At 40.2% G+C, this 23994-nt stretch overlaps 1 protein-coding gene across 2 annotated transcripts; it reads right to left on the bottom strand.

Annotated features, from left to right (window-relative positions):
* Positions 1-4872: 4872 nt before the first annotated feature.
* LOC139576289 (malignant fibrous histiocytoma-amplified sequence 1 homolog) lies at positions 4873-21533 on the bottom strand. Of its 2 annotated transcripts, none has more exons than XM_071402219.1 (11): positions 21349-21533; positions 20323-20503; positions 18273-19158; positions 17735-18032; positions 17445-17631; positions 16988-17169; positions 14652-15151; positions 14336-14490; positions 5588-5765; positions 5360-5427; positions 4873-5272 (listed from the first exon to the last, which is right to left on the bottom strand). In XM_071402219.1, exons 2-11 carry the CDS (start codon positions 20336-20338, stop codon positions 5241-5243), a joined length of 2502 nt encoding a protein of 833 aa, XP_071258320.1. In that variant the 5' UTR covers positions 20339-20503; positions 21349-21533; the 3' UTR covers positions 4873-5240. The 2 variants fall into 2 exon arrangements, with proteins under 2 accessions (XP_071258320.1, XP_071258321.1); XM_071402220.1 differs by having other exon boundaries at positions 20377-20503; positions 21349-21532.
* Positions 21534-23994: the final 2461 nt, after the last annotated feature.

The following is a 23994-nucleotide window of genomic DNA, read 5'->3' as shown; positions in this document are numbered from 1 at the left end:
CTTAATTCTATGTAAAAAATATTCATATTTTTCTGCATATTTAAGCATAACTCTTGAGCTGTCTGCATCCTCCTGACTGGTGGTTCTTATTTTTTAAAGAAAATAAATATGCATCTCTGCTACATGTAGTTATTACTTGCTTTTCTGAAGTCTACCAACCTTGCCAGCAGGCATGCCAGCTAAGATAGTAAGACAAGCTAGCTACTTGTACCTTGATTGATAGCCTAAAATGGTTTCTTAGTAGCTAGTTATGAGGTTGGGAGATTGGGATCCTATTTAGGCTAACTAAAGCCAACTTCATAAAATTGATAAGTGGCTAGTAGTATTACAAAGAAAAAAACTAACTTTTTATTTTATTTTAAACAGAACAAATCTGAGGGTGCACTTACCCCTGTGCCCCCTATGGGCATGTCCCCTCTACCTACACACCTCTCTCTCACACAAGTGCATGTGCGCACACACACACACACACACACACACACACACACACACACACACACACACACACACACACACACACACACACACACACACACACACACACACACAAAGCCCATTAAAAGGTTCAATGCAGATGTTTTTATCTCAATATCAAATCATTTCTGTGTAACAATTAAGTACATTAATGGTCAAAAGAAACAAAAATAGCTTCTAAGCAAAGAGCAATTTCTCAAGCAATAATTTAACTAGGACTGTCTGGGAGTGATCTGAGTGGGAATGGGAAAACTAGCTGTTATTGGCAAAGAAGTTTGGAACTCTCTTTCTTAATGGTCTATAAAAAATATACCACCTGGTTATGTCACCAGCTAGGCTAAAACTCCATCCCCCAAAACAGCTTGACATTTCAAATGGTCTTTTCAAACAGCTTTAACAAAAAGGGCATGATTATCATTTTCACAATTTCACAGTATTATTCCAACCTCATAGTGTGGAAATTATATATAATTATATATATATGTATATATATATATATATATATATAACACAGGAAAATCACGTTTTTGACTGCACTGGGCTGTTGATAACTTCTACTTGTAGCAACCTCCCAGATGTTTTCACCTTCATTCATCTACCCTCTCTCTCCCACTTTCTTTGTCTCTCTGTTGCAGTTGGACACAAGTGGGTCAGAGGAAACTGGTTGATGGAAATTGGCATTTAGCAGGTCAAAGGGGAAATTAGGAAAGAGGAATGAGAAAAGAGAAATGTGACAGACAGTGCCTTCAAGAAAGTAGTCATACCCCTTGACCTATTCCACATTTTCTTGTGTTACAGCCTGAATTCAAAATGGATCAAATTGTTCGGTTTTTTTTCACCCATTTACACACAATACTACATAGTGACAAAGTGAAAACATGTTTTTAGAAATGTTTGCAAATGTATTGAAAATGAAATACAGAAATATCTCATTTACACACAATACATGTGTGTATCAAGTATTCACACAATACATGTTAGAATCACCTTTAGCAACAATTACAGCTGTGAGTCTTTCTGGGTATGTCTCCTAGAGCTTTGCACACTTGGATTGTACAATATTTGCACTTTTAAAAATTCTTCAAGCTCTGTCAAGTTGATTGTTGATCATTGCGAGACAGCCATTTTCAAGTCTTGCCATAGATTTTCAAGTCGTTTTAAGTGAAAGCCGTAACTAGGCCACTCAGGAACAATCAATGTCATCTTGGTAAGCAACACCAGTGTACAGTTGAAGTCGGAAGTTTACATACACTTAGGTTGGAGTAATTAAAACTTTTTTTCAACCACTCCACAAATTTATTTTTTAACAAACTATAGTTTTGGCAAGTCGGTTAGGACATCTACTTTGTGCATGACACAAGTATTTTTTCCAACAATTGTTTACAGACAGATATTTCACTTATAATTTACTGTATCACAATTCCAGTGGGTCAGAAGTTTACATACACTAAGTTGACTGTGCCTTTAAACAGCTTGGAAAATTCCAGAAAATTATGTTATGGCTCTGGAAGCTTCTGATAGGCTAATTGACATAATTTGAGTCAATTGGAGGTGTACCTGTGGATGTATTTCAAGGGCTACCTTCAAACAAAGTGCCTCTTTGCTTGACATCATGGGAAAATGGAAAAAAAATTGTAGACCTCCACAAGTCTGGTTCATTCTTGGGAAATATTTCCAAGCACCTGAAGGTACCACGTTCATCTGTACAAACAATAGTATGCAGATATAAACACCATGGGACCACGCAGCTGTCATATCGCTCAGGAAAAAGACGCGTTCTGTCTCCTAGAGATGAACGTACTTTGGTGCAAAAAGTGAAAATCAATCCCAGAACAACAGCAAAGGACCTTGTGAAGATGCTGGAGGAAACAGGTACCAAAGTATCTATATCCATAGTAAAACAAGTTCTACATCGACATAACCCTAAAGGCCGCTCAGCAAAGAAGAAGCCACTGCTCCAAAACCGCCACAAAAAGCCAGACTACGGTTTGCAACTGCACATGGGAACAAAGATCATACCTTTTGGAGAAATGTCCTCTGGTCTGATGAAACAAAAATATAACTATTTGGCCATAATGACCATCGTTATGTTTGGAGGAAAAAGGGGAAGCTTGCAAGCCGAAGAACACCATCCCAACCGTGAAACACAGGGGTGGCAGCATCATGTTGTGGGGGTGCTTTGCTGCAGGAGGGTCTTGTGCACTTCACAAAGTAGATGGCATCACGAGGCAGGAACATGATGTGGATATATTGAAGCAACATCTCAAGATCAGTCAGGAAGTTAATGCTTGGTCGCAAATGGGTCTTCCAAATGGACAATGACCCCAAGCATACTTCCAAAGTCATGGCAAAATGGCTTAAGGACAACAAAGTCAAGGTATTGGAGTGGCCATCACAAAGCCCTGACCTCAATCCTATAGAAAATGTGTGGGCAGAACTGAAAAAGCGTGCGCGAGCAAAGAGGCCTACAAACCTGACTATGTTACACCAGCTCTGTCAGAAAGAATGAGCCAAAATTCATTGAACTTATTGTGGGAAGCTTGCGGAAGGCTACCGAAACGTTTGACCGAAGTTAAACAATTTAAAGGCAATGCTACCAAATACTAATTGAGTGTATGTAAACTTCTGACCCACTGGGAATGTGATGAAAGAAATAAAAGCTGAAATAAATCACTCTACTATTATTCTGACATTTCACATTCTTAAAATAAAGTTGTGAAAGTTGTGATCGTAACTGACCTAAGACAGGGAATTTAGACTAGGATTAAAATGTCAGGAATTGCGAAAAAAACTGAGTTTAAATATATTTGGCTCAGGTGCATGTAAACTTCGAACTTCAACTGTATATTTGGCCTTGTCTTTTAGGTTATTGTCCTGCTAAAAGGCAATGGTGCAAAGTACTAACTAAAAATATTTTAAAGTATTATTTAAGTCGTTTATTGGTCTGTACTTCTATCTGTACTTTTTTTAGTACAGATAGAAGTACTATAGTACTATTTTACTATTTAGATTTTTGACAACTTTTACTTCACTACATTCCTAAAGAAAAAAAAAAACTTTTTACTCCGTACATTTTCCCTGACACCCAAAAGTACTACATTTCCAATGCTTAAGCAGGACAGGAAAATTGTCAAATTCACACACTTAAAGAGAACATCCCTGGTCATCCCTACTGCCTCTTATCTGGCAGATTCTCTCAACACAAATGCTTTGTTTGTAAATTATGTTGGAGTGTGCCCCTGGCTATCCGTTAAAAAAAAGAAAGAAAATAGTTCTGTCTGGTTTGCGTAATATAATGAATGTGAAATTATTTATACTTTTACATTTACTTTGAATACTCAAGTATATGATTTAAAACCAAATACTTTTACTCATGTAGTATTTTACTGGGTGACTTTCACTTTGACTTGAGTAATTTTCTATTAAGGTATCTTTACTTTTACTCAAGTATGACAATCAGGTACTTATTCCTCCACTGCTAAAAGGTGAAGTTATCTCCCAGTGTCTTTTAGAAAGCAGACTGAATCAGGATTTCCTCTAGGATTTGCCTGTACTTAGCTTTACTTATTGCAAACAGGATGCATGTTTTTGAATAAGTGCCCTTATTTGCGAGGCATTGGAAAACATCCCTTGTCTTTGTGGTTGAATCAGTGTTTGAAAATCACTGCTCGACTGAGGGACCTTACAGATAATTGTATGTGTGGGGTACAGAGATGAGGTAGTCATTCAAAAATCGTGTTAAAAACTATTAATGCACACAGAGTCCATGCAACTTATTATGGAACATGTGAAGCACATTTTTACTCCTGAACTAATTTAGGCTTGCCATAACAAAGGGGTTGAATACTTATTGACTTAAGGCATTTTGAAAAACAAAAAAAACTAAGTACCGGGATTGAAGGACTGTGGCGTAAAAACAGGTGTAAAATTATACAACCATAGATTTGGCTTTTCACTTTTAATAATTTGTAAAAATTTCAAAAACATAATTCCACTTTGACATTATGTGATATTGTGTGTAAACCAGTGACACAAAATCTAAATGTAATCCATTTTAAATTCAGGTTGTAATACAACAAAATGTGGAAAAGGTCAAGGGGCGTGAATACCTTCTGAAGTCACAGTAATTCAGTTAGGTGCACCACTCCCCCAGGATAGAACATACAGAGAATTCCTTCAGTATAAAAACATTATAGCCAGGGTTTGGGTCAACTCCATTTCAATTCAGTTCTGAAATGAATGGAAGAAAAAATGTTGAATTGTACAATCCTCATAGAACACGTTCAGCACTCTGAATTTATGATTTGGATATCAAGTAACCCATTACAATCTACATCTGGAATGAAGTATTGAATAAATAAATAAAATACATTACAAATAAAAAAGGATTATGTCATGTCAGGGGCTTGAAATAATTTATTTGACATCAGGATAAGGCATCAAAAAGTGGATATCTGGACTGCAATGAAGTTTTGTGTAGCTGTACATCAGTATTCTTTTTATCAGAATGGATCAAGAGCGCTGCCCTGTGGTAGGATATAAAAAGTTATCTTTTCATAATATTGAGAGAGAAACATGAATATGGTTGCTCCCTCTGTGCACTTTTATCTATAAATGAGACCTCAAGCCTAAACCCAAACTGTAAGGAGTGAAGATTTTGATGTTGCATATAAGAAAAATGTTTTGATAGTAAGATAGTCAACTTGGAGACATCACTGAAAGAGAAACCATCTCCCGCAAATGAAGTTCCACTTTCTAGGTTCTGGTCATTGTTCTTTTGATTTGTTGACAACAGGATCTAAAAAAAACACACAATTTGAATGGGAAGTATTAATTGTAAATGGTAGGTAATCCCTCTTACTTTAAGATTAAAAACATACGGTACCTTTTGGGAAAAGCAACTCGGTCCGTCGCGTGTGTCCATTTCGGCAGAGTTGTTTTTCCTCCTTCACACTGTTCAACACACACACTTCAGTTTTAATAGTATTTTAATAGTGTATTGATAGAGAAACAACATAATTATAATTTGAGATAAGTGCAATAATATAATAACAATAAAGTTGTGCATTGACAAATAGACAAGTAACAATTACGTTAGATACATTTGGCTTACAGGTCATATATGTCTGAGTTTGGGAGGTCCTGCCAGTCTCTCCAGACGAAGTAGGCTGTGCAACCTTTCTCCTTACAGGGGGTGTGGACATGTTGGGATAGGCCAGGCCACTGTCTAGACAGCACCGCTAGCTTTGTCATCACCGACAGGAAGAGATCCCAAGAACGACAGAACTCTTCTGGAAAAAGACAAATATGCTGATGTCAACGAGATGAAATTGTTTACAACACATTAGTGACTACTTTTAAAATGTTTTTCCTCATTAGGACTAAATATTTTGCTTTCATAGCATAACTACATAGCTTGAGCTCAAATGTCATCTGCCCTTGAAAACCAACTTCTCTTTTTGAAAACGGTCTATGGCATCGATATGAGTCAGAAACATTTATTATAGTCTCCAAATTGACTACAAAGTGTAAATAGGATAATTTTGGTTATGAAGTCTCATCCAAAATGGAATTTGGTTAGTAACTGCGACATGACTTACTGTACTTGAGGGTTTCGTTTTGTATTTCAATTATATGAACAATTCATGTCCTATTTTGCCTATTACCACATTGTGGTGCAGTGTTTTCTGTGAGGAGACTGGGCGAGTTCGCTTTCCATGGCTCGGTGCCTCAGGCGGGTGAAGACCTCTTAGGAGGACCAATGGAATGGTAAAAATAGAGTGAACCCCGTGCACCCGGGGCACCAGGTCACGTAAAACGAACTTGGGAAATAGCTATTCTAGTAAAAAAGGGGTTTCCATAAAGTTGTTCAACAATTTTGAGCAGTTCAGAATATGGATTACGTCCAACTAGCTTGTACTTGGGTTGTTTACCGTCAATCCTGAGACTGGAATGTTGTTGGTAAATTGCTACATTTTGTTTATAGCTAGCTAGATGTGATTATTTGATTGGCTATGCCGCGATGATACGTTGATGTAACTAGCTAAATACATAGCCTCTCCCTAATGTGTAATGTGAGGCCGATTTGCGGTACACATGAAGACAGGTTTGATTAGGTAACTAGGTAACATTAGCTCATAATCAAGCAAACCTAACGACATGTGTGATACATGTTGCCAGCTTACTGACAATAATAATAAAACTCGTAGATCAACTGTAGAATTCCAGGGGTTCTATCAATGTAACTGTTTGCATTATTTCTAATCCCCCTTATTTTATTAAATGTTTTCTTCATAATTTATTTTCTCTAACCCTACCATCCCTCCTCTGATTGGAGTAAACGAATGGACAACAATACTTCTACTGCTACTTACAGCTATTTCCGCTGTGTATTTAAATTAAACATACGGTACATTGAGTGTACACATCATTAGGAACACCTGCTCTTTCCATGACATAGACTGACAAGGTGAAAGCTATGATCCCTTATTGATGTCACTTGTTAAATCCACTTCAATCAGTGTAGATGAAGGAGGAGACAGGTAAAACATTTGTTTTAACCTTGAGACAATTGAGACATGTATTGTGTGTGTGTGTGTGCCGTTCATAGGGTGAATGGGCAAGACAAAAGATTTAAGTGTCTTTGAACGGGGTATGGTAATAGGTGCCAGGCATATTGGTTTGAGTTTGTCAAGAACTGCAATGCTGCTTGGTTTTTCACACTGTACACACTGTTACACACTGTTTCCCGTGTGTATCAGGAATTGTCCACCACCCAAAGGACATCCATCCAATTTGACACAACTGTGGGAAGCATTGGAGTCAACATGGGCCAGCATCCCTGTGGAATGCTTTCGACACCTTGTAGAGTCCATCCCCCAACGAATTGAGTCTGTTCTGAGGGCAAAAGGGGGTGAAGGCGTTCCTAATACCTAATTTCCTCTTTCTGAAAGTGTTAGATTTTCACCCACAGCGGCCAATCCACCATTCATCCTGAGTTTAACTCCAACCTGCTGATGTCCACAGATTAAGCCATCTTTCCTAGTATAATGCCATTTGGATTTTTAACTCCAACCCTCCGATATTCACAGATTAACCCATCTTTCCCAGTATAATGCAATTTTTCTTTTTGCAATACATCCCTCCATTTTACTGTGATGTCTTATGAGGGTCCTGAACCTCCCTATTTGTAACACTTCTACCAGTTGCCCTAAAAATAAATACTTTACCCAAGAGTATGATGATATTTCCCATTGATTGGTCGTGCTTTTTCAGATCTCCTGGCAATACAGTTTGCAGGTCCATGTGAACTCTGATATTATGACATAACAACCATTCCTGGGACCTGACTCCAAAAGTGAGCCACCGATGGACAGTACCAGAAAAAGATGCTGTATTGATTCTGTTTATAGCAAGTATTTTACATACCATAATCATATATATTGAAACTAATGGATTGATGTGTCAATTGTTGTTTTATATATCAGTTTATAATCCCAATGCCGGGGTATTGGGACATCAAAGACCTGTTCCCAACTGACTTGAATTTTATACTTAAATCTGTCAAACCTTTTGACTAAGTGAGACTGATACATTTTTCAATTCATACTAATAATTTTAAGCCATGATTTGATTTTAATGGGTGGCAGACAGACTAATTGATTAATTTCTTCTTAAAGTAATTGTCTCTTCCAATTTTATGGCAGAACTTTAGACTTTTATGAGTTAATTTTGTATTGCGCATACAACTCCATACACTGTTCTTAGTTGCTTGTATGACAATTTTACCGTACTTCATAAATATTATCCTCTTCTTGTACAATTTTCCTAAGAAACACTTGTTTTTTTCTCTATCAGTACATTGGAGATTAGCCATATTAATTGCCTTTAATATTAGATCGGTCTTTTCTGGAGGATGACATTTAAATTGTAGCCAATGACTTCATTTAAAAAGGAGGATCCATTGTCAATCCAAAATGTGAGGATTTTAATCTGCAAAAAGGCAGAGCCCACTCTTAAACATAGGATGGGCATCTCTTAGTAGCTTATTGGAAGACCAGTTTGGATTTAGGTACAATTTTGGTACAATGGAGGCTTAAAGAGAGAGGTTTAATGGCCTTAATATTGAATAGTTTTAACCCTCCAAACTCATGTTTGTTTTATAAATAATCTTGTTTAACGTTATCTGGTTTGCCATTCCAAATAAAGTGACATCTTTTTTCTTGCATGATTTGAGAAAGGCTTCTCCTGGAGTTGGTAGAACCATGAATAATTATGTAAACTGCGAAATCACTAAATAATTTAAATCAGGGTAATCTACCTGTAAATGGATAGGTGTTTCGCTCTCCACGGTTTCAAGATTCTATTTATTTAGCGACGTTTTCTATCAAAGTTAATAGTTACAAGGTCTGTCAACTTTTCCAGGACATGTACACCAAGCACACTGACTTCACCATTCAACTATTTAAACTGACTAGCTACTGTAAGATCACTGCTAAATAATCAAACTAGCTAGCATTTGAGGGCGTATTTTCAAAATGTGTATTTTCTAGGGACAAAATAATGATAAAAGCTCAACAGATAAGGAGGCAATGATCAGACACCAGTCCCATTTCAGAATAATGGAGGAAATAACCACCATTGATAATGTAATTAGTACTGTGTGTGTTTGTGTCTTGTATGTTGTAAGGTTCCCCTTATCCAATGGACTACTCCTGGGCCTGGGTTAGTAATGTCAACCAGTTAGTGCCATGCTGGGACATGTCCCTTGTGAATTAGCTGTGAATCATAATCTCTGATTGGCTGTGTTCAACCGTGTGTTTACTGTTGGCTTCCATGATCATATGGTGACAGTCTTTCACTCTCTCCCTCTCTTTCTCTGTAATAGGAGCTGGGTCAGATCTGTAAGTCAGGCTCCTTCATGACCCGTATCTGTGACGAGAGGGGCCTGGAGCTGATCTACTGGCACTGTTAACACCATACAGGAAGGCACACTATATATACACAAGAGTATGTGGACACCCCTTCAAATGAGTGGGATTGGCTATTTCAGTCACACTATTTCAGTCACACAGGTGTATAAAATCGAGCACACAGCCATGCAATCTCCATAGACAAACATTGGCCTTACTGAATGGCCTTACTGAAGAGCTCATTGACTTTCAATGTGGCACTGTCATAGGATGCCACCTTTCCAACAAGTCAGTTCGTCAAATATCTGTCCTGCAAGAGCTGCCCCGGTCAACTGTAAGTGCTGTTATTATGAAGTGGAAACGTCTAAGACCAACAACGAAGTTGCAAAGTGGTAGGCCACACAAACTCACAGAACGGGACTGCCGAGTGCTGAAGGGCGTAGCGCGTAAAAATCATCTGTCCTTGCTTGTAACACTCACTACCGAGTTCCAAACTGCCTCTAGAAGCAACGTCAGCACAAGAACTGTTCATCGGGAGCTTCATGAAATGGGTATCCATGGCCGAGGCGCCACACACAAGCCTAAGATCCCCATGCGCAACGCCAAGCATCAGCTGGAGTGGTGTAAAGCCTGCCGCCATTGGACTCTGGAGCAGTGTAAACGCGTTCTCTGGAGTGATGCATCACGCTTCACCATCTGGCAGTCTGACAGATTAATCTGGGTTTGGCAGATACCAGGAGAACGCTACCTGCCTCAATGCATAGTGCCAACTGTAAAGTTTGGTGGAGGAGGAATAATAGTCTGGGGCTGTTTTTCATGGTTCGGACTAGGCCCCTTAGTTCCAGTGAAGGGAAATCTAAACGCTACAGCATACAATGGTATTTTAGACGATTCTGTGCTTCCAACTTCGTGGCAACAGTTTGGGGAAGGCCCTTTCCTGTTTCAGCATGACAATACCCCCGATGGGGTTCAGGTCCATACAGAAATTGTTTGTCGAGATCGGTGTGGAAGAACTTGACTGGCCTGCACAGACCCCTGACCTGAACCCCATCGAACACCTTTGGGATGAATTGGAACGCCGACTGCGAGCCAGGCCTAATTGCTCAACATCAGTGCCCGACCTCATTACTGCTCTTATGGCATCAGTGTCCACATACTTTTGGTCATACAGTGTATGACAACTGACATGTTTGGCAAGGTAGCCCCAGCTCCACCAAACAAAATGTTTATAGGTACAGTATCTGTATCGGCTGTGAATGACAATAAAAGATGGAAGACAACTGTAATATTTGCACATTGTTATATTAGCAGAGCACTGCTTCCACAGTATTATGTGAACGATGGTATATGCTACATGGTACTGTTACACTTGAACATTATCAAACACTTTCTTTAGAATATCTACATAAGTTCAGCAATTGCATTCTTCTCATATTACTCTGTAGGCTACTCAGTATCCGAAGAGTGCTATCCTTCCGCACCTCACATCTGCTTGTAGTTATTTAACTCTGCCTGCTGGACCCATGAGGCAAACTCTGACATATCCAGAATGGAGTGTCATGCACTCCACCCCTGCTGCCACCTGACTGCCAGGGTTGGGTAGGTTACTTTCTAAATGTAATCCGTTAGTTACTAGTTACCTGTCCAAAATTGTAATCAGTAACGTAACTTTTTGGATTACCCAAATCTGATTACATTCAGTTACTTTTAGATTACTTTCCTATTAAGAGGCATTAGAAGAAGACAAAAATGTGTGTTACCAATTGAACGACATCTACTGTATTGCAGGATAAATCAAAGTTAAAGTTTACATAGCTGGCCATATGTTACATTTTACTTTGTGGGTTGGTTATGTAGGCTTCTTCTAACCCATCGCCTTCTATTACATATAATAAGTTATAAGTTAGAATTAGGTTTTTAATGTAAAGATATTTTAGAATTACAGTCATTTCAATACAGGTTATACCCCTTGATCTTCAAGAATAGGACTTGGAAATATGGAAGTATAGATTAACCAAATTGTTTTACCTGAGCATAACCCAAAAACAAAGGATTTATTAGCCAGCCCTACTCTGTTGTTTATGATTTTGTTGTCATGGAGGACTGATTGGGATCATTGATTCGAGTTGAAAAATAAATGCTGCATTCATGGAACGGCATGCTTGAGCACTACTGAAAAGTGCCATTTACAAGTACATGTGAAAAATTAATGCCATATGCCGCATTTGCTATGGGCCTATTGTTTGGTTTACCTTTTTGTTGGTGACACTTTTATATCTTGATAATATGCAGCTGTTTAAAAGGCAAGTCCACAGATGAAACAATAACAAAATGGTGCCCCGCCTCTGTTTTTGTAAAAAGCTGAGGGATGGGCCTGGAGAAATGTAACCACTCTCAGATGAATAGACAGAGCTGTGGATGAAATGATATAAAAAATGTATGTTTTAACCATGTTGGGGCTATACAGTGTTTGTTTACATTTACAATGTTTACAAACATTGGAGAAAAACAAGCTTATATTTTGGGTTCTCGTGGAGTGTGACAGTTGAACTAAGCTCATAAATGAAGGAATCAAATTATATACATAATTAATTTATAAGTCCCAAAAATGGATGTAGCAACGACAGATTGCCCCTTTCAGTCTATCAAAAATGTGTGAGTTTGAGCATGTGTTCATTAGGCCTATGAATTAATTTATTTTATCAGCATGAATTAGATTGAGCAATAAAAGCCACACTTTTATTCCATAGGCTGGGATCGACACTACAGTATTCAGCTGTTGCAAGAACGTATTTTTCACTGGCTGTCCACTGGTTTCAAAAACAATGATTGATAGGCAGCTTAAACCTTTTGAATTCAACCGTTATTGGGTTCAAATATACATTTAGATTTGTGAACAGCCATCCACAACAACCACAATCCGTAAGGCGCAAATACCTAAATGAGAGAGCAGGAGTGTGGTTCACATCAACGCTAATAATAAGTGATATCCGTATCGCCATAGACTACACCACTGCTGTCGTCCTTACCTCCAAGCGTTTATTCAAATTGGATAATCTTTGGGTGCCGACAGCAGTCGCACCATTGGAATACATAGCTTGGACTGTAGCCTACAAAAACCTATTCCTGCTCTTTTCCCGCGATCCACCAAAACACATTTGGTGTTTCATCATAGTGGTATCTGACTTGTGGTCAGAGACGCTCAGGTGGAACAAACTTAAAACTTGCTCCTTTTTTCAATGTCGATTTGAACGTCATTGAGAAAACAGAGAAGTGTCAAAGATGTTGTTTCGCAAACATCCTTCCTGAATTGAAAAGTAATCACCTAGTTTTTCAAAAGTAGCTGTAATCCGACTACAATATTTTTGCTAGTAACGTAACGGATTACAGTTACCGTTTTTATTATTTGTAATCCTTTACACGTAACGGATTCGCTACTGCCCAACTCTGCCGACTGCACATGTAATACATTACATAAATGGAAGGGTCTTCATCACTCCCTGGAGACTTGAAGACAGAACCTCACCCAGAGAGTTGTGCATGTTAGTGTGTTAGACAGCCAAATCATTACATTTTGGGAAATAGACCATAGAAATGCCATTCTAGTCCTGGTTAGACAGCTGAAGTTGTACTCTAAACACAACGGATTTTGATTTGTTCGGTAAAGTGTAGGCAAAATGTATTTATAAGAACATCCATAAGATTTTTTACATAGAAAATATTTGGTCTTGAACACAAACACATCCATCGATTTGTGTTGTTGTTGATGTACTGCATGTACACTCAAGCTGGGTGATGTTTGTGCAATATCCACATCTAGCCAACACCTGTAGGGACATTAGTTCTGGGATTTGTCTCACGGGAAATATCTAACAGTGGACATTAGAAGAGATGAGGCCGTTCTAGAATATTGTGTTGTAGGACAGCTGAACTGACTGAAGACCGCGGGCATTCAACTCGCAGCAGTTGATATCGTTTCCATTGTAACATGTATTTACACGTTGAAATGAAGTCGCAAGCTTCTTTCGTAGCAAGGCGTTGTAGAGCAGGTGTCTTAAGAAACACATTCCAGACACTGGCGCTTGCCATAACTGATTTGACAGAGAAATATCAGCTAGATAGGATAGCCAGCTACAGCTATCACCAAGCTAGCTGCCCTCAGCTTTTTATTTTTTTTAATTTAACCTTTATTTAACTTGGCAAGTCAGAACAAATTCTTATTTACAATGACAACCTACCCCGGCCAAACACGGACGACGCTGGGCCAATTGTGCTACGCTCTATGGGACTCCCAATCACGGACTGATGTGATACAGCCTGAATTTGAACCAGGGACTGTAGTGACACCTCTTGCACTGAGATGCAGTGCCTTAGACCGCTGTGCCACTCGGGAGCCCAACCCAGCTTGGGTAAACACAAGGTAAGCACAGCCTTTAACCTACACATAGAACTGAATTAGCTGACTATCTTGAGATGGCGAGTCAGTCGGGAGGGGAGAAGTCCTCAACTTCAAAACGTTGTTCTCTCCATAGCAAAGCTAGCTTAGCTTACCTCGCTGTACTCACTACTGCACTTGTTTATTGTGATTGAATGGCAAAGACACACCCAAAGCACACTCACATCAAACCACGCACCAAGACAACTCTTATTTGCCTTCAGCCATTTCTTAATAAGCATGGATTAAAAACAAGGCCAAATCAGGAAGTTAAGTCGCCCTTCAAATAAATAAAAAATAATTTTCATGTTTTGAATGTTTGAAGACGTCTTCAAAGTGTTGCATAAGACGGTTTGGGAAAGTTTTCTGAACACCAAGTATGGGACATTATTTAAACTAAAAGTGATCAGCTGGTCCTCACGAGCATTTTTCTTACTATGCAGACTGATTGAATTTACCCCATATTCTCATTAATTTGCCTCTCCAGATGAAATAGAGGAATAGCATACTGTACCATTGGTCTTAGGTCTCTTGCAGCGAATCTGTATGTGTTGATCTCCATCTTTATTGTTCTCTCTCATCAGCACCAGTTTGTCTCCAGAGCTGAGCAGGCAGTGGTCCTTCCCTATCCAGTGAATCGGGTACAGGGAGCACGTCTTGATGATCAGCCTGAAATACAAATAAATGTCGTAAATAACCACATATTTTATCTATCAATAGTTTATTTGTAAAACCATACAAACTGCACATAAATATTTATTTAGGAACATTTGTGACAATTAAAGTGAAACATCAGGGCAATGAAATGGTAGACTAGATTCCAATGCTACCTGTGGAAGAAGCCATGAGGGATCTCAGGTAGAAAGTAAACACAGACATTTATATCATCCAGCTTGTCTTCTCCCCACATCTTCACGACCATTCGATTATCCTGCAGGTAGCTGGGGAAGAGACATGCTCCGTCCAGATCACCACTGGCCAAGTTGGATGACTTCCACTGCTTCTCCCCGGGTTTGAACTCCGGGGCCGCCGGGTTCAGGGGACTACCCACCTTAGCCGGGAGACAGACTTCAAAGTGCTGCAGGAGGCTAAGTAGCATCCCCTCCTTAGTCTTACTCCCCACCACCTCCTCCACCAGATCTTCATCGTCCATCCGCAGCCGCCTCAGTTCTCTGCGTACCAGGATCCGTGTGGCCGCGTTGTGCAGGGTGCCCTTCTCCTTGAAGTCATCCACCCACGTGCCCCGGTGGACCAACAGGTTGCCCTCTTGCCGCAGCTCGTCTCTGGGGATGGCCTCCATCTGCTTGACCAGGTCGTGTCTCACGATGGTCTGGGTTAGGGGAAAGGAGAGACGTTGGTAATAGGAGTACGGTGTCCATATTAGGACAGCAGTCAGAGTGACTCTGACGCAACTTTCATGGACATATGATGTTGTCCTGATATGGACACCGTACTGGAGAATACTTTAAATACAACACCGTAATTCAAATAGATTACAGCATGTTCTCTTTGCTACTTAATTGTGCCACCTACAGTGCCTTGCAAAAGTATTCACCCCCATGGCATTTTTCCTATTTTATTGCATTACAACCTGTCATTTAAATGGATTTTATTTGGATTTCATGTAATGGACATACACAAAAGTCCAAATTGGTTAAGTAAATGAAAAAAATGTAATATGGAAAAGTGGTGCGTGCATATGTATTCACCCCCTTTGCTATGAAGCCCCTAAATAAGATCTGGTGCAACCAATTACCTTCAGAAGCCACATAGTCAGTTAAATAAAGTCCACCTGTGTGCAATCTAAGTGTCACATGATCTCAGTATATATACACCTGTTCTGAAAGGCCCCAGAGTCTGCAACACCACCAAGCAAGCGGCACCATGAAGACCAACGAGATCGCCAAACATGTCAAGGACAAAGTTGTGGAGAAGTACAGATCAGGGTTGGGTTATAAAAAAATATCAGAAACTTTGAACATCCCACGGAGCACCATTAAATCCATTATTAAAAAATTGAAAGAACATGGCACCACAACAAACCTGCCAAAAGAGGGCCGCCCACCAAAACTCACAGACCAGGCAAGGAGGGTATTAATCAGAGAGGCAACAAAGAGACCAAAGACAACCCTGAAGGAGCTGCAAAGCTCCACAGCGGAGATTGGACATAGTCCATAGGACCACTTTAAGCCGTACACTCCACAGAGCTGGGCTTTACGAAAGAGTGGCCAGAAAAGAATAAGCATGTTTGGTGTTCACCAAAAGGCATGTGGGAGACTTCCAAACATATGGAAGAAGGTACTCTGGTCAGATGAGACTCAAATTTTGCTTTTTGGCCATCAAGGAAAACGCTATGTCTGGAATGATGGATGGCTCTAAATACAGGGAAATTCTTGAGGGAAACCTGTTTCAGTCTTCCAGAGATTTGAGACTGGGACGGAGGTTCACCTTACAGCAGGACAATGACCCTAATCATACTGCTAAAGCAACACTCGAGTGGTTTAAGGGGAAACATTTAAATGTCTTGGAATGGCCTAGTCAAAGCCCAGACCTCAATCCAATTGAAAATCTGTGGTATGACTTAAAGATTTCTGTACACCAGCGGAACCCATCCAACTTGAAGGAGCTGCAGGCAGTTTTGCCTTGAAGAATGGGCAAAAATCCCAGTGGCTAGATGTACCAAGCTTATAGAGACATACCCCAAGAGACTTGCAGCTGTAATTGCTGCAAAAAGTGGTTATACAAAGTATTGACTTTGGGGGGGTGAATAGTTATGCACGCTTATTTCTTGTTTGTTTCACAATAAAAAATATCTTTCATCTTCAAAGTGGTAGGCATGTTGTGTAAATCAAATGATACAAACCCCCCAAAAATCCATTTTAATTTCAGGTTGTAAGACAACAAAATAGGAAAAATGCCAAGGGGGGGTGAACACTTTCGCATGCCACTGTACTCAAAGTACACTTAACCTGATCCTGGAGAGCTACAGGGACAGGAAATACCAGGTCTCGCTCTAGCCCAGCACAAAAGTACCCGATTCAACTAATTGAGAGCATACGTTTTTCAAATACGGGGCAAAAAGCCTCCATACCCCTGTAGCTCTCCTGGACCAGGTATCGTTGATCACTAATTCAGACGTTTTCCTTCCGTCACCCTCAGGTCTCACCTTGAAGAGTGAGATGAGAAAAGATGGCTGAACGAACACCCTATCCTTCAGTGCAGGGATCTCCTCGTACCACACGATGATGCCGATGCGATGGAGGTAGCGTAGGATGGAGTGGACGTTCTCCTCGCCCAACTCAAGGTGCAGAAGGAGGTCACTCAGAAGGTCATCAAAAGAAACTATTCCTGGTGTTGAGGAAAAGGGACGTCTGATTGGAGTAATGTGACCGAGTTATAACGCGGTACATACCTCATTGTGCCGATATTAGGACAAGCACAGTTTGACTGTCCTAACATGGACATATGTCAGTATTGATAATAGAATTATTAAAAATGCAATTAACAGGGTTGAAGTTGATTTCATTTCAATTCAGTCATTTGAGAAAGTTAATGATAAAATTACAATTCAAAAGCCGTTAACTTTCAATAAGGATTTATTTTTTTTACTGGAAATAACTTACCGTGTTGAGGTATTTGGTTTTGTTCCACTAGGTCATGAATGGCTAACTCAACTTTTTCGTAGCTTTTGGGCAGGGTCCTTTCAGCACATGGGAATGTATCCTTTGTTAAGATATGCCTCACAATGTGCTCCTTGAGCTTGACAATGTCCTCTTGCATAGTGCAGTCAATAGGTACAAGTTCCAGGACCTGCGCAAACACATTAGAAACCAATTCATATACTTGCAGAACAAATGTTAGGCCATTTCAAAGAGCAAACACTCTTTACAAAACTAAAATTTGGACACAATACCTGTAAATGATACTCCATAAGCCGGTCAAGTTCGCTCATCTGTTCAGAAAACAGAGAGGGGTCTGTACTGCCCTTCAGGTTCTTCTGCTGTAGTTGTAAAACCTCCTTCCTTTCTTTGAGCATGACTCGAACGTTCTCCTCGATGTGTCTCTTCTTCTCCATCACCTCATCTTGGTCTTGACACTGGTCACAATGAGTTCCCACCAGTAAGACCACAGAGGCAGGGACGCGAAGCTGGATGTTATTGATCCAGAAACACACCTTCTCTTTGTAAGACTGGGGGTCTTCCATGTTGTAGCTGAGACATTACAAAGATACATTTTGACATGTAAGGCAAGGTCATGCCCAAGTCAGTAAAACCAACAAACTATATTCATCAATATACTGTACTATCAATAAAACATGATCAATGATCTTCAAAACTATCTGTTGATGAAAATATTAGAAGACTGTAAAAGACTGTTGTTGAATTAAAAATGTCAGTTCCCCACAAATGAACACGTTGTGCACAGTGATCTCCATCAACTGACATGTTTACCTGGCCAAATCAACAGCGAGGATAACGAGGGCTCTGGGGGTGATGAAGACGTGATGCGTCAGGTAGTATTCTTCCTGCCCTGCGAAGTCCCAGAATAGGAACCGGATCCCCTCCATATCCATCTCACTGATCTCTATCCCCTCCGTTCTGTCCTCCTCGTCTACCCTCACAGCCACCCCATGCTTCAAGCTACGACACAGCGTGGACTTTCCAGCCATGGAGGAACCCAGGAACATGGTTTTGACTGTCCGGGCTGTGGTGTGCGTGTCAGTGCCTTCCTCCTCCATCATGGCGAAGTAGCTCTGAATGTCCCTCACTCCTCCGTCACACACCTCCTCTGGGGGGGTACTCAGCGGGTTCCCTGTGGCCTTGAACAGGGTCAGCTCCGAGTTCCCCTTCTGGAACAGCTGGGCTGGAAGTTCAGTCAGGCTATTCCGTTCTACGAACAGCTCCTTGAGTTTAGGTAGCCCCACCAGTGCCTGGAGGTCCTTCAGGCAGTTATTGGACAGGTTGAGGTAGCTGAGGCTGTGGCATTGACTCAGGTCCACCGGGAGTTTGGCCAGACGGTTGGTGCTGAGCTTGAGGAACCATAGCTTCCCCAGATGAGGGAAGACGTCTTCAGGGATGACCTTGATGTTGTTCTGGTTCATGTAGAGCCGCTCCAGATGTTTCAAAAATCTAATCTCCAGGGGAAAGTCCACTAGCTCGTTCCTGGAGAGGTTGAGCTCTCTCAGGTTTACCAGGTTGGAGATCCAATTGAGCTGTCTCACTTTGTTCCTCTGGAGGTCCAACCTTCTGACCTCGTCAGCATGCTCCAGGAGAATCTGAGGGACGGACTTCAGTTTTCTACCAGACAGGTCCCAATCTTTCTTACTCTGCCCAGTACCTAAAATGACATACATGTTAGGGAGACCTTGCCAAGAAGGCATCTCTTTCACACTGTTAAAGCAGTATATATATATATTCAGGACAAACAACGAAATGTTGTTATACTGAAGAGTGGCACTTAATACACTTTTCTAATCTAATCTGTAATCTATCCACAATGAAAACAGATTATGACTGGCCACAACAGCATCAACATCTATGAAGTCTCCTATCAACAGTAGTTACGAGACTTGAGTTCATGCGTGAGGTTTCCACACAAACAAATAAGGAGTATATGTATGACTCATTGATTTACAAAACATTAGGAACACCTTGCTAATATTGAGTTGCAACCCATTTTGCCCTCAGAACAGCCTCAATTCGTTGGGGCATGGACTCTACAAGGTGTTGAAAAACATTCCACAGGGATGCTGGCCCATGTTGACTCCAATGCTTCCACAGTTGTGTCAAGTTGGATGGACGTCCTTTGGGTGGTGGACCATTCTTTATACACACAGGAAACTGTTGAGCGTGAACCCAGCGGCATTTTAGTTATTGACACACTCAATCCGGTGGGTCTGGCACCTTCTACCATAAAAGTTAAAAGGCACTTAAATCATTTGTTTTGCCAAATCACCCTCTGAATGGCATACATGCACAATCCATGTTTCAATTGCCTTAAGGTTTAAAAATCCTTCTTTAAACTGTCTCCTCCCCCCCATCTACACTGATTGAAGGTTTCACATGGATTCACCCGGTCAGTTAATATCATGGAAAGAGCAGGTGTTCCTAATGTTTTGTACACTTAGTGTATGACTCATCAGTTCGCTCAGTTGTCATTACCAGTAACTACGATGTTTCCTTTACAATCATTTATGACTGGGTTAAAGTCAGCCTTATATTCCTGAATGTGACTCTGATATGTATTATTTAATCTATTTACCTTTGTATTACGCAATCCTTCATTTGATAATAGTTGTCAGTTATACAATAAACTGAATTTCACAATGGCAAAAGAGAAAGTAACGAGACGAAAGCAAAGAGAGTAGTCTGTCTTTCATATTTCCATATTTCCATTTACAATCCGCAATCCTCTCTCTCATCAATGAGTTACATAGGCAGTCATATAATTATTAACTATTATCTAATGCTAGTTTGTTATGAAGAGCTTCATGGTACTTGCCATTAGGTCGAGACATGTTGCCAGACAGTATTTGTGGTGCGTTGTCTCACCCACCTCCACAACCGGTATGCCAGGAGCTCTACACACAGGCAAGTTCACCACTCTTCTTACTTCCTGGTTGTCTCTAATAGGCGGGTCCAAACGATTCACTTCTCATCCCATTCATACAAGATTACTGCTCCTTTTAATAAAAGAAAAGTATAGACTCTGATGTACAAAACAGAATATGTATTTAAAAAATAATATAAGGGCTTACAAGATACACATTTTAACTGTGTAAACATTTTCAAAACACATACAAGTATTCTGATAATCTAAATAGTAAGATTGTACAGATGTTTTGCATCCATAAAGAACCAAGTGCGGTTCTGTGACAATCAATGGCAAGGAAAAAAAAGGGCCACTATTCATTTAAAATAAAGTATAGACAATATATCTAATGAACATTCAATAACCTAGAAAGCTTTGGTTTCGATATCCTGTGTCATACTTTACTTTCGTTTCCTGTAAAAGTCCCCTCAGTTTAGAGCTCGCCAGCTTGTCGTCCTAAAAACGTCTGGTTTATTCAGCCATTATGGGAAAAATGAATGGGGAAAGAATATGATTTTGGGATAAACGACAAAAATAAGGTCTGGAGTTAACATGGGTTTAGGAGATCTTATACGTTTTGTTCAATGGGATAATATATACGTTTTGTTCAATGGGATAATATCAGTTAGTTAACATTACCTTTATGAATTATGAAGCCTTTATGTGCCTTTTTTAATGACAAACACTTCAAAATCCACAAAAAGTGACGTTAGCTGATGAAGATTATCTCATAGAACAAAATGTATAAGATCTCTTAAGCCTGTGTATACCACAGATCTTATTTTCGGCATTTATCCAAAAACCATACTAAAACGGAATTAATTTCACTACAGGCTTTGTCCAACGAACCGAACCATGACGGAGTTAGTGCCTCGAAAAAGACGTCATTACTTTTTTATCTCTTAGTTTCAGTAGCAACGCGCATGCCCAGCCCACCTGAGGATCTGTCTTTTTCAGCCATCTATTTTCTGCGTTTGAGTGGTGCAAAATCCACTTGTCACTTGATTGCTTTCATTTTACTCCTCTGACCCTTTCATACTCTTGCTTGTGCCTGTAATTTTTTTCCTGTTAACATTAAGACTCCGAAAATGTTTGTAATGACCTGTCGAACAGACTGAAATGACTCAATGGAAGACATTGGGCGCGTTCGAGTGGATCAGTTTTGTCAAGACGTTGACGAACGTTGGTCACCGCCTTTCAACGTGTGGTGCATTATGGGTATACAATTGTTCAACTTGCAACTACATGTCGACTGCAAGACCTTTACAACAACCAAATTATCACAGGTCATGAACTTTCGACTGCAGTCGTCTGGAAATTTCTCCAGTTGCTCCTCACCAACAACTACAACTTGAAGTCAGAACCACAGCATTGTGTGAGACCCGTTTTTCTGGAAGTGAAAGGCACTACATGCTCATAAATATAGCCATCTATCATTGGTTATTATCAATGCATGTTTACTGTTTTGGGTGGATGACTATTTAGAACTTAAATACATATTTATCCTTACAATCTAATTACATAGGCCTACATGTGATCCAAATTTCTAACATAAATAAATGCAGTATCCAACTTTCAACAATATAGCTAATGTATTTATCTAGATGTTACTGTAATGTTGTGTCCCATGTTATAGCCTACAATTTGTCTTGCCTGTAGTATTGCTGTCGCCAAACAAATTCACATTTGTTGATTGTTAATTAAGTGTGAATAAAATTGAATATGTTGTAGGCTACACATGGGTTATTGTAGGGGATTTCTACACTGGCAATTTAAGAGGCTTAATCTGTGTCAGGGAAACCGGCTCTTAAACCCCCTAATCTGTTGACACACCAGTGCGTCAATTTAAGTAACATAATACAAAAAATCCCCGTCAAAATCTGTCAGTTTAAGCTAGAGATGTGTTTTTTTGTTGTTGCATGGGCTGCGTCTTAATCCAACGCATCTGCCTATGTCACCCTTCCGCATCTGCGGTGGAAAGTGACAGAGCTACAGCTCTGTTTGTCAGACCTGGAGACATCCTGAAAATTGGTCTTCTCATGAAAAGGCATGTGTTTGTAGCATCCAAACGGTTACAAATGGTTTACAAACTATTATGAACACTCTATAGAAAGAGGAGACACTCACGAACACGATGGTGTCCTCCGTTTTGCTTTACGACCTACACAAACCCCACGGGACTCATCTGAATTCGATAACACTGGTGTGCCAACGTTTGTCTGTAGCGTCTGAACAGTTTGAGCTAAAACTACAGTAATGTGACCCCGCTGTAGAAAGGGGAGACTTTCACGAACACGATTGTGTTCTCCGTTTTGCTTTACAAGGGTCCCGGGACTAGTCTAAAGCTAAAAATATATATTTCTTAAGCTTTCTTATATCTCCTTGTCACGGATCCCCCGGTACTGCTGCTCATTCCATTCACCAGCTCTGGAGGTCTACGTCACTGGCCTTCTAGGTGTCACTGAACTGGATTCCTTACCACCAACCCCAGACTGTCTTGTCTCATTACGCACACCTGGTTCCCATTCCCCCTGATTAGTATGTTAAATACAGTTGAAGTCGGAAGTTTACATACACCTTAGCCAACTACATTCAAACTCAGTTTTTCACAATTCCTGACATTCAATCCTAGTAAAAAATCCCTGTCTTAGGTCGGTTAGGATCACCACTTCATTTTAAGAATGGGAAATGTCAGAATAATAGTAGAGAATGATTTATTTTAGCTTATATTTCTTTCATCACATTCCCAGTGGGTCAGAAGTTTACATATACTTAATTAGTGTTTGGTAGCATTGCCTTTAAATTGGGTCAAACGTTTCAGGTAGCATTCCACAAGCTTCCCACAATAAGTTGGGTGAATTTTGGCCCATTCCTCTTGACAGAGCTGGTGTAACTGAGTCAGGTTTGTAGGCCTCCTTGCTCGCACATGCTTTTTCAGTTCTGCCCACAAATTGTCTATAGGATTGAGGTCAGGGCTTTGTGATGGCCACTCCAATACCTTGACTTTGTTGTCCTTTGTCCCTTTGTTGTGCCATTTTGACACAACTTTGTAAGTATGGTTGGGGTCATTGTCCATTTGGAAGATCCATTTGCGACCAAGCTTTAACTTCCTGACTGCTGTCTTGAGATGTTGCTTCAATATATCCACATAATTTTCCTACCTCATGATGCCATCTATTTTGTGAAGTGCACCAGTCCCTCCTGCAGCAAAGCACCCCCAAAACATGATGCTGCCACCCCCATACTTCACGGTTGGGATGGTGTTCTTCGGCTTGCAAGTCTACCCCTTTTTCCTCCAAACATAATGATGGTCATTATGGCCAAACAGTTCTATTTTTGTGTCATCAGACCAGAGGACATTTCTCCAAATAGTACGATCTTTGTCTCCATGTGCAGTTGCAAACCATTTTTTATGGCGGTTTTGGAGCAGTGGCTTCTTCCTTGCTGAGCAGCCTTTCAGGTTATGTCGATATAGGACTCGTTTTACTGTGGATATAGATACTTTTGTACCTGTTTCCTCCAGCATCTTCACAAGGTCCTTTGCTGTTGTTCTGGGATTGATTTTAACTTTTCGCCCCACAG

Source organism: Salvelinus alpinus, chromosome 5 (genome assembly GCF_045679555.1).
Source record: "Salvelinus alpinus chromosome 5, SLU_Salpinus.1, whole genome shotgun sequence".
Taxonomy (NCBI): Eukaryota; Metazoa; Chordata; class Actinopteri; order Salmoniformes; family Salmonidae; genus Salvelinus; species Salvelinus alpinus.
Note: the sequence above shows the minus strand (reverse complement) of the source record. Positions and strands in the feature narration are given on the sequence as shown.